Source organism: Equus przewalskii, chromosome 22 (genome assembly GCF_037783145.1).
Source record: "Equus przewalskii isolate Varuska chromosome 22, EquPr2, whole genome shotgun sequence".
NCBI classification, from domain to species: Eukaryota; Metazoa; Chordata; class Mammalia; order Perissodactyla; family Equidae; genus Equus; species Equus przewalskii.
The window spans coordinates 1,180,590-1,192,857 of record NC_091852.1 but is presented as its reverse complement, the minus strand read 5'-3'; the positions used below and the strand labels follow the sequence as shown (position 1 = coordinate 1,192,857).

The window sequence follows — 12,268 nt, the reverse complement described above, 5'->3', positions numbered from 1 at the left end:
TGGGGGAAAAAACATCCAAAAATTATGTTTTAAAAACACCTATAAAAATTTTGGAAGGCAAGAAGAGTTCTCTCTGTGGCCCAGAAATTACGAGGAACCCTGAAAAACAAAAAGCAATCAGGATCCAATTGGAGGGAGAAACCAAGCTAAATTTGGTCAGAAAAAGACTACTGAAAAAAGTAGGTGCAACTTCTGGATATTCTAAGCTTAGACTAAGTCAGCAGATACTAAAAAAGAAGGGAGCTTTGGGGTGACGGTGGCACCTCCCCTTTAGGGTGTCATTGCTGATCTAACAAAGTGGTTTAACCCTTACAATCTTACTCCCATTGTACCAAACTGCAGCCAACAGAGGTGTCTGCTCTCAAGTAGGAACAATAAATACTGGAAAACTCTGGAAGCAAAGAAGCAAGACAGAGCTCCAAATTTTTGCTGAAATCGAGAAGAAAGTGCCTCCATTCCTCAGAACGTTAGATACTTGCGCCTACCCTGGCTTTGAATAATCACTGCAGTAGGCTGAGAGAAGCGTGTAAGGCACTTGAAGACAGATGAATACCTGAAAAATAATTATTGCACACTTTAGGAAAATAAATACTATGAAAATGGCTCTCAGAGACATCAGGTCCTAATCCCTGGAACCTATAAATGTTACTTTACGTGGCAAAAAGGATCTTTGCAGCTGTGATTAAATTAAGGAATTTTGAGATGGGGAGATTAGGCTGGACTATCCAGGTGGGCCCAAATCACAAGTGTCCTTATAAGAAAGAAGCAAAGGGAAATCTGACACAGACAGAAGAGACAGAGTGATGTGGTTATGGGGGCCTGGAACTGGCCACCCCAAGATATGTCTCTTTGGCATGAGGATTATTTGGGGCTGGTTACTTTTAATACACTGCAGACAGGAAAGCAACTGAAAAGTAGAATTTACTTACCCTTTTGTTAAGAGACATTTACATTTGTAAAGGAAATCTCCATCTGTAAAGTTGTCTCTCTGTACCAGGAAGTAGGGGGGATGACCTTATCTCTAGAAATTCCTATCAATACAGAAGGCAAGGACTTAAATCTGCATAATAATCTTATTGCTGTTTATTGCACTTGTCTGGTAACCTCCTGTAACTGACTCTCCCCACCCCCAAAATCCTCCTTTGTCTTTAGCTGAATATGATATTTAAGGTGGTGGCTTCAGCCATTTTGGAGAGTTGCTTAGCTTGCCTGAGCCTCTCCCATGTATACATGTTATAAAGCTTTGTTTAATTTTCTCCAGCTGTTGTGTCCCTTGTGAATTTAATTTGTTCTCCGGCCAGAAGAACCCAGAGAGGGTAGAGGAAATGTCTTCCTCCCCTACATGGTCACATGGCTAAGGACTGCTGGCAGCCACCAGAAGCTGAAAAAGGCAAGGAATAGATTCTCCCTAGAGCCTCTGGAGGGAGTATGGCCCTCCTGGCATCTGATTTTGGACCAGTAATACTGATTTCAGACTTCCCTCTTCCAGAAGTGTAAGATAATAAATTTCTGTTGTTTTAGCCCACTAAGTTTGTAATAATTTGTTACAAGAACCATAGGAACTAATACAGGCACTCAAAAGAAAAATTAACCTTAAGGAAAACAGAATTAATAGAAAAGAGTAAAGGAGATTTTTAAAGAAATATTAATAATATTTTCAAAAGGTAAGTGAGGTTGTAGGATCCTGAAAACAAGAACAGACTACTAGGAAAAGAATCCATTAGAGATCCAGAAAATGAAAAACTCTGGAATAGGCTAAGTAACAAAGACCAAAGTTTTCATATAAAAGAAAAGTCAAACAATTCTTCTAGATTACAGAGCAAAAAGACAGAGATAGAATACATGTAAGAAAAGTTAGGGGAAATGCATGCTAGATCTAGAAGTCTAATATCAGTCTTATAGTTGAAGAAGCTAACAAAAGGAAGAGAAGGGAAGAAACCCTAAATAAAGAAAGCAACATAAAAAGTAGAAAACAAGAGTCCACAGATTATATGGGCCCACCCAATGCTAAATAGGATGAATGAAAATAGATCTACACTTACGCCATCTTAACTGCAAAACACCAGAGATAAAATGAGAAGTCCTTAAAATTTCTGGAGATAACTTTCTGGAGAGAAAAGTTATGTACAGTAGTGCAGTTGGCCCTCCATATCCACAGGTTCTGCATCCAAGCATCCAACCAACTGCAGATCAGGCCTACGATCACTGCATCATTACTGAACACATACAGACTTTATTTTCTCATCATTATTTCCTAAGCAATACAGCATAACAATTATTTACATAGCATTTACATTGTATTAAGTATTATAAGTAATCAAGAGATAATTTAAAGTATAAGGGAGGATATGCATATGTTATCTGCAAATACTGTGCCATTTTATAATAAAGGACTTGAGCGTCCTCGGATTTTGGCATCCCAGTATAGTCCTGGAACCAATCCCTCGCAGACACGGAGGGGTGACTGTACTAGAATTAGATAGACATCTAACTTCCTATTAGTGATACTGGATACTTAGAAGCAATAACTACAAATGAGGGAAGATAATAGCCCTACATTGTCAATAAAGGTGAATTTTTAATCAAAACTTTCTCACAAAGAAAGATCCCGGCCTAGATGACTTCAGCAGTGAATTCTATAAAACATTTAATATTCTTTTTGAAGGCAGAGGAGGAGGGAACACTTCCAATTTACTTTAGAAAGATAGAAGGATCCTGATATCAAAACTTGACAAAGAGATTACAAGAACAGAAAATTACAGAACAATATCTCTCATGAACTTAAATGGAGAAATCTTTGACAAAGTCTCTCTTAGAAATTGAATTATCTCTCTCTCCCTGACCCCAGAAAAAGAGACCTTGAAGTCCTAACCCCTGGTACCTGTGAAGAGGATTTTATTTGGAAGTAGAGTCTTTGCAGATGTAATTAAGTTAAGATGAGATCATACTGAATTAGGGTGGGCCCTAATCCAATGACTGATATCCTTATAAGAGGGAAATTTGAATACAGACAGACATAGGGAGAATGCGTGTGATAATGGAACCAAAGATTGGAGTGATGCAGCTGCAAACCAAGGAATGCCAGAGGTTGTAGTTCTTTTTGTCGAGAAAAAAGAACAAAGCTGCAGGTATCACACTCCCTGACTTCAAAATATACTACAAAGCTATAGTAATCAAAACAGCATAGTACTGGCAGAAAAACAGACACACAGATCAATGGGATAGAATTGAAGTCCAGAAGTAAACCCACACATCCATGGACAGCTAATTTTTGACAAACGGATCAAGAACATACAATGGAGAAAGGAGAGTCTCTTCAATAAATGGTGTTGGGAAAACTGGACAGCCACATGCAAAAGAATGAAAGTAGACCATTATCTTATACCACACACAAAAATTAACTCAAAATGGATTAAAGACTTGAATGTAAGACCTGTAACCATAATAATCCTAGGAGAAAACATGGGTGGTACACTCTTTGACATCAGTCTTAGCGGTATCTTTTTTGAATATGGTTTCTCCTCAGGCAAGAGAAACAAAAGAAAAAATAAACAAGTAGGGCTACATCAGACTAAAAAGCTTATGCATGGCAAAGGAAACCATCAAAATAAAAAGACAACACACCAACTGGGAGAAAATATTTGCAAATCATATATTTGACAAGGGGTTAATTTCCAAAATACATAAAGAACTCATACAACTGAACAACAAAAAAAGCAGCAACTCAATCAAAAAATGGACAAAAGATGTGAACAGACATCTTCCAAAGAAGATATACAGATGGCCAACAGGCACATGAAAAGATGTTCAGTATCACTAATTATTAGGGAAATGCAAATCAGAACTACAATGAGATATCACCTTACACCCATCAAAATGGCTATAATTAACAAGACAAGAAATAATGAGTGTTAGAGAGGGTGTGGAGAAAAGCGAACTCTCATACACTGCTGGTGGGAGTGTAAACTGGTACAGCCACTACAGAAAACAGTATGGAGATTTCTCAAAAAATTAAAAATAGAAATACCATGTGATCCAGCCTTCCCACTACTGAGTATTTATTCCAAAGAATATGAAATCACTATTTCAAAAAGATATATGCACCCCTATGTTCATCACAGCATTATTCACAATAGCCAAGACTTGGAAGCAACCTAGGTGCCCATCAAGGGATGAGTGGATAAAGAAGATGTGATATATGTATACACACACACACACACAGTGAAATACACTCAGCTATAAAAAAGACAAAATTGCGTCACTTGCAACAACATGGATGGAAATTGAAGGCTTTATGCTAAGTGAAATGTCAGACAGAGAAACTCAAATACCACATGATTTCACTTGTATGTGAAAGATAAACAAACACATAGATAAGGAGAACAGGTTGGTGATTACCAGAGGGGAAGAGGGTAGAGCGAGGGTGAAAGAGCTAAAGGAGCACGTGTGTGTGTATATATATATATAGCGACAGATAAAACTAGACCATTGGTGGTGAACATGATGCAGTCTATATAGAAGCTGAAATAGAGTAATGTACACCTGAAATTTACACACTGCTATAGGCCAATATGACCTCAATAAAATAATTAAAGGAGGAAAAAAAGAATGCCCAGGATCACCAGCAACCACTAGAAGCTAGGAAGAGGAAAGAAAGGGTCTTCCCTTAGGACTTTAAGAGAGAGCATGGCCCTGCCAACACCTTAATTTTAGACTTGTAGAGCTTTCTCTTCTCTTCTATTTATTTCTTCAATCTTTGTGGACTCATGGGATCCTATTTTAGTAACAGATTACAACCTACTGAATATCACTATTTATTTTGATGTTCAAACTGTCTCATTTTTGGCCGGTGGGAACCCCTTCAAGGTGGCTTCTGTGTCATTTTGACAAGCCCCATCATTCTTTTTGCACGTCCTTGCTATGGTAGGTTTAATAATGGTCCCCTCAAAGATATCCACAACCTAATCCTCTGAACCCACCTGGATTATCTGGATGGGCCCAATGTAATCACCAGGGGTCCTTATAAAGGGAGAAGGATGGGCAGGAGGGTCAGAGAAAGGAGAGAAGATGTGACAGCAGAAGCAGAGGGTCAGAGAAAAAGATATGAAGATGCTACCTACTGGCCTTGAAGGTGGAGGAAGGGGTCATGAACTCCTTAACATGATGAACATTCCTTTTCTTCTATTTAATTCTTGCATATCTTTTATATTGCTGTGAAGAAATCCAATTTTGTAGTTTTCTTGAGCTAGAAACTAAGCTACATTTTCTAATTACTGATTTTTTTCCCTACTCTCTTGAATTCCAACATGATTTTTTTGTAGTTAGCCCACAGATGGATGCATCTGGCCTTCATGTTTACTAGAGCCACTTTAGATAACTTGTTTTAAGTACAAAATAATGTGCCTTCTATAAATTTTGTAATAAAACGTTGGTAGGCAATTATAAAGATTCAGATTAATGCTTACAGATTACTTTGGTGATTGTATTTGGTAACCCTGCAGTCTGACAATATCGTGTTTAAGGGAGAGTCAGTAGCAAGGGTGACATCATCGGGGAGCTGGGCCGTGAGATGCGTCAGTTGCTATTGTGATTCTGTATTCCCAGGACTAGAGCCCGTGTTTCTGGGACATTGATATCAAACTGATCAAGTCGGTATGGTGATCCATAACTTCTTCAAACTAAGGTCTCAAGGGTCTTGTTTTAAGAGGGACATCTTGGAGATGAGAAATTGTTACAAGTATAAATTTTGGATTCAGCCAAACCCAGGTATAAATTCTTGAAATGACACTTCCTAGCTGGACAGCTGCGAGCAAGGCACTTCATTTCTCTAAACTTAAATTTCTTTATTTCTAAAAGAGAGATGACGATGTCTTATAGGGTTGTAGGGATTAAAAGAGAATGTAAAAGTCTTACACATGTAGTAAGTAGCAGCTAAAGAGTAGCAATAAATAGCAGCTGTAGTTAATAAGAATAATTTTAGTTGCCTAGAGTAATTTATTCCTGTGCAAATCAGCTCTGATGAAAATCAATAAAGTACTGCCTCTTACTAATCCTTCCATCAACAGTAGACTGAAGTTATTTTTTATTCTGTGCATTCTTTGTTTCTCCCAAGAAACAAAGTGTACATAGGGTTAATCAGATTATATTCACATTACATTTAGTAAAACACCCAATAAAGAAAGAAGCACATTCATGTTGATACTGAAGTGGTCCATGTCAGTGTTCTTTCTGTAGTCACAGTTGTTTCAAAGATGCAGCGTTTCTAAACAGTGATTGGGTTTTTGCTGTTAGTTGACAATGTAACCATGGCCACAGTTAGTTTGACAACAACATTATCGTCATATAATTACTTTAGATTTTAATTTAACTTTGGTGATACAGTCCTTATTTGTGCCAGTTTTAGTAGTTCTATTGTAATAAGAGTCTAGAAAGGAGAAAAGTGTATTCAAATGTATGCCTTTATTATGAAACATTTTACATCAGGTGGCTATTCCATAGAGATGTGATCTTGACTCAATTGGTAGAAAACAGATAAAATAGGAAATGGAAGATCTCTTCTTCAATAAGGCCGTCCAGATTATTATTATTTTACCATAATGGCAATGTCTGCTAGGGAAATTAAAATTTCCTCTCTAAGGAGATTCTGCCTACTCCAGCTAAAGCTGTGTATATACAGGGAATGCCAGGAAAGTCTGACGTATTGTTTGAGCAAACACTTCAAAAACATCTTGTGTTTTTTCTGTTTTAGCAACTTCACTGTGTGGTGGTCGGAAGTGAAAATGCCAAGCGATATTTTGAAGCAGTTCAAGGATCAAAAGAGCATCAAGGAGAGCTTTTTGGGGTCTATAATCTCTTCAAACTAAGGTCCCACGAGTCTTGTCTTACCAGGGACATCCTGGAGGTGTGAAATTGTTCTCTGACCTTTTCAATATTTTAAACACAGTTATTTCCCTCAGGAAACTTGAAATAGAATTGCTGGTGCCTTTTCAGAGGAATTTTTGGTTTACTTATAAAAAATGCCTTATGTTTAAATTTCTTCTTTTAGAGAAATAGGAAATGAATTGTTGTACCTCTAAACTAAGATTTTCCCATGCGTAGTTATAAATAAGATACACACAAAAATACAGATACATGTACTAGGCCATGTGACTTCCAAGGCGATTTTCAGACTAGCGAAGAGAAATTTATTATTTTGAAAACAGCTGTTGAAGTCAAGAACTAAAAAAGACTTTTCTAAATAAACAAAAATATAAAATATGTTTTGATTAAGTGACCAAATACTCCCTGAGATTCACCCTCATGTCTCACAGAGATTTTTGTTTTCTGTTCCCAATAAAAATTCCACACCAATATTTCAAACTCTCCCAGTTGTGTTCATCCTCAGCACACAGATGTTTCTTATTCTTCAAATAGGATATTTATGTCCTTTTAAAAAAGTCTTTTAAATTCTTTAATATACCAGAATACTAAGGATATTAACCTATTTTCTAGTTGATAATGACAGGAGTTTCATAAAATCGTGGAATATCATCTTTTGCAACCCTCTCATCATAGAGATGAGGAAACTAAGTCTCAGAAAATTTAAGAATATATCCCTGAAGTTCCAGGACTTTGTTGTAAAACCTTAATGTACTTCATTTATCAACTAAGTACCATAGAAACAGTTCAAGGAACACTTGGTCCCTGTCCTTCAAGAACTTGGACCTTCTTGACAGGAGGTGGAAGAGAACGTTTACGTAATGAACGTGTGATGTCAGTGAGCGTGTGTTAGCAGGTTCAGTAGCAATTCAGAGTGATCACTGAGGGACGGGGAGAGGAAGGTATATATTATTTGTGTCTTGTGAGTATTACAACTCTTATACAATGTCTGATGTATACTGCTGAGTTTTTATTTTATAGTAACTATTTGGTTCTGAATTGAGTAGTCCATTTAAAGTCCCCCTTTCTCTCTTTTTCTTGTTTTGAATATGCCGTTTCTTTCATGGACTTGTTCTTTCCCATTCCTCTTCTCTAATCAATAGCCTTGTTTGTCCTCCAGGCCCCCCTCAGAACCTACCTCCATTTCAGAGCTCTACCCAACATACCAGCCTATAGCCATGTTTCTAATTTGAAATCATTTTCTATAAAATATTTTAGCATTATAGTACTTATCCTGTTTTTTGCCATATATCAAATAGTTTAGTTCTCTATTTTATCAGAATAGCCAGCTTTGTTAAACAAGTGTTAGATAAGATATTCAGCATGACAAATTATTAACCTTGTTCTCTGGTTGTCCTAAGTATATCTTGTTTCTCCCCCAGGATTGTTTATTAGTGACAGGACCCTCCATGTACTATATTTTGTTTATGGTAAAATGTGTTCAACTTCTTGCGAAGCGCATCATCAGCACTCAATATTCAATTAAATTTTGAATTAAAATTTCTCATTTGTATCAACTAGAATTTAAAATTGTTCATGCCTGATTAGATTCGTGCTCCTTTTGGCCAGATGATGTTTTAAAATATTATTATTCTAAGCAGTGTACAATGGAAGCTTATCTTATAAAGTAAAGGAAGTATTTCCTGTGATACATTTTTAATTTTTAAAGGTTGTAGAAAATCCCTTTTAAAATGTCTTAAGATGTAGAAATTTGAATTTATAGAACACTTTTAATCTGATGACTTCTGGGCAATTTTGTCCTATTTTGCATTGACTTTCTGTTATCTATATCATGATTTCCCTTTAGAGATAGATATTGAGAGTTAATTTTACAAATACTTATTGAGTATATGCTAAATATCAGGTACTGTACATCATAGAGCAAGGCATGCAGAAATTAATAAAATAGACAAAAAATCCTGCCTGCAAAAAATTTACATTCTATTAGAGGGAGACAAGTAATAAACAGAAAATATAAGTGAAGCATACAGTGTAGCATGATGATAGGTTCTAAGGATAGAAATAGAGCAGGTGGAAGATGAAGCAGTTCTGAAGATCTCGTGCACAGCATAGTGATTATAGTCAACAATACTGTATGATAGACTTCAAAATTGCTAAGGGACTAGATCTTAAATGTTCTCACCACAAAAACGAAATGATAACTATGTGACTTGATAGAGGTGTTAGCTAAAGCTACAGGGGAATGATATTGCAATATATAAATGTGTCAAATCAACACATTGTCCACCTTAAGTGTCCCCAGTGTTATATGTAAATTGTATCTCAATAAAAAAAGATAGAGTGGGGAAGGGAAATAGGGAGACTGTCCAGGCAAGAGTGCTGCAATTTTAGATGGGATAGCCAAGGCAGTGCTCCCTGAGGTTGCGTTTGATTTTTTGAGGAGACGAGGGCAGAAGATGTGTTTTAGACAGAGGAACAAATGCACAGCCTCTGAGGGAGGAACATGCCCAGCATGACTTCCAAATGACAGGGAGGCCAGAGTGGCTGGAGTGGAGTAAGCAAGAGAGCCAAAGATGGGGCCAGAGAGATGACAGGAAGCCAGATCATGCAGGGACTTTGACTTTGAGTGAGACAAAAAGCAATTAGAGGTCTCTGAACAGAAGAATGACAGATCTGATCTAAAGCATCTAGACTAAATATTAAGAATTAGACTGTGCAAGTACAAGAGCAGAAGCAAGAAGACAAGTAGGAGGATACTGCAGTAATCCAGCCAAGAGAATATGGTGGTTTGGGCCAGTTTCATAGTGGTGGATGGCCTGAGAAGTGGCTGGATTCTGGATATATATTACCCAGGTGGGGCTCACAGGATTTGCTAATGGATCAGATATAGCGTATGAGAAAAAGAGAAGAGTTAAGGATGACTCCAAGGTGTTTGGCCTGAGCAGCAGAAGACTGGAGTTGCCATTTACCTATCATAAAGGGATTCTGATAGCTTGAGGATTTCTGATGCTGCCAGTTGCAGCTGTTGTAGCCATTTAGCTTCTGTTGGAAAAAAAAAAGGCAGTACTGTGAAGGAGGCTTCCCATTCCCTTACAGTAATAGCCTATAGGCATTGAGAGAAAAGCTCTCAAGGGCAGTTCAGGAACTGTTTATCATTCTCTAGAGCTCTGTGGGGAGATTCTCACTTGTTGCCCTGGATATCAGGCCATTGGTATATCTGTGTATTTGTAAGTAGGGCATTTGTAACCCTGGTGATAGTAGTATTGTTTTCTCGTGTTCTATCAATAAATAAAGCCTTAAAAAGTGAAATAAATTGATTTCCTTTTGAAGAAGAATTTAATATTCTAGAATCTAGGCCATTAAATACCTCTGCTAAAGGACATACCAAAAGCTTTAAAAGCATAAATACTTTCCCAAAAGATGTAGCAAGTCTATTATATAATGGTCTTTTATTTTTAGTTTCGTGTTAGATGGACCTTTTCATTTTGATGTCTACTACACCGAAGGAATCACTAAGCATATTTTAATGAATATGAACAATAAATACACTAGTAATATAGGCTAGAATGTCAAGTTCCCAATACTCAACATTATCTGTGATTGTTTGAAATGTTGCTAATATGTCCTTACTATAATTATTATATAGACATGGTTATTATGGATATTGTTGCTGGGTAAATATATAACATTTTTTCACTTTACCCCCCCACTAGAGCTTTTAGTGGAGTTGGCTGAAAAACATAATTAGTTTTCTATCTGAAAAAGTAAGCTTTAAGACAAGAAGTAGGAGTATTTTATGGCCCAGCACACTTCTGGTATGTCTCCCTACTACCTAAGAGTTATGAGTATTTTTAAATGTTTTCTAAACTGTATATGAGTTCCTTAATTAGAAAATTGAAAAATAGCGTTAAGAGAGCTAAAGCAAGCTGCACTCCGTTGTCCTTTCTTAACTCCCAAGTTTTAGCATGCCGTCGCTTGTGTTTATCTGGGGTTTTTCACCCCATATATTACACAGTTATTTGCATTCTTCACAGAGAGAAGGCCAAGTGGAAGCTGGGGTTATGACAGCCACGACTTGGTTGAAAGAGGAACCTCGAGTACACAAACCAGAGACAGTAAGCCATTTTTGAATCTGTAGCCTAGAATTTCTAGAAAAGATGTACTGTGAAAATTTTGTTTCTTTTCCTTTTTCATTTATTTCTCAATTAGTAAAGAAAATGTCTTTATGGGGCCGGCCCCCGTGGCCGAGTGGTTAAGTTCGCACACTCCGCTTCGGCGGCCCAGGGTTTCACCAGTTCGGATCCCGGGCGCGGACGTAGCATCGCTCATCAACCCATGGTGAGGCAGCGTCCCGCATGCCACAACTAGAAGAACCCACAACTAAAATATACAGCTATGTACCAGGGAGATTTGGGGAGAAAAAGAAAAAAAAAAGCCAAGTTCTTTAAAAAAAAAATCAAGGACAAAAAGTCAGAGGCCTGTCAGTAAAATTAATAATTTAGGGTAATTTAACATTTCATATCATAAAAACAAATTCAGGAGCAATCATCAGGCATTTACATCCAAACTGGAATTTTAACTATAGCAAACTGTAAATTCAAAATTAAACACACTGTAAAGGTGACCAGTCCAACCTAAATAAATAATTTTTTACTAAACAACAAATTAAATGGAAAAATAGCAATCAATGCACATTTAAGATGATTAAATCCGGACATCAGAATCATTCTCTGACTCAAGCAAACCCTCTATTTCGTTTGAATCCTTGATCTTGTGATCTTTTTAGTAGTTTCTCATCTCATATTCTACAAAACCTATGTTGTCATCATTAGGCCTTTTTTAAAAGTAAAGAATATGCATGGAAGGTTTTTTTGTTATTGTTGTTGCTGGTTTTTTCTTGTTTGTTTTGGGGACTTAACTATAAATTTATACCAGCCCAATGATTTGTCATATGGAGTGAATATTTTTCTAAGTTTATAGAAATACATGAATATCAAGTGTTGGCAGAAGTATTACTGGATAATGCTTTCCCTAAATCTTTTGCTAATAAAGTCTCAGTTTTAAGAAACTGAAGGATATATTTAGTTCTGATTTATGTGAATAAAATAATTATTGGATTAAATTTTTAGCAAATTTTACTTAGTATCTTCAATATTTTCTTTATTTCTAGTGGTCAAGATTGCATCATATCTTATTCTTATTTTTAATCAATTAGAACTATTTTCCAGTTGTGAACTCTACTTCGTTAACTCCTACAAATTTGTTTTGTTGGCAAAGCATGATTAGAAGTATCTGCTGGACTGCAGTAAGCAATTGTGTGCTTTTCACTTTTGAGACCAGAATCGGCCCCAGCATCTTAGCAGCTGACCACTCTGCTCTGTGCTTTTCT

The 12,268-nt window shown here is 36.7% G+C and overlaps 1 protein-coding gene across 16 annotated transcripts in view; it reads left to right on the top strand.

Moving 5' to 3' along the window:
* ERCC6L2 (ERCC excision repair 6 like 2) overlaps positions 1 to 12,268 on the top strand; it is a 144,232-nt gene that overhangs the window by 93,178 nt on the left and 38,786 nt on the right. For all 16 annotated transcript variants that reach the window (XM_070589902.1, XM_008528596.2, XM_070589903.1 and 13 more), the window contains 2 exons: positions 6,749 to 6,901; positions 10,914 to 10,994. In XM_070589902.1, the coding sequence (XP_070446003.1) occupies positions 6,749 to 6,901; positions 10,914 to 10,994 (234 nt within the window). The remainder of the gene's footprint in view (positions 1 to 6,748; positions 6,902 to 10,913; positions 10,995 to 12,268) is intronic.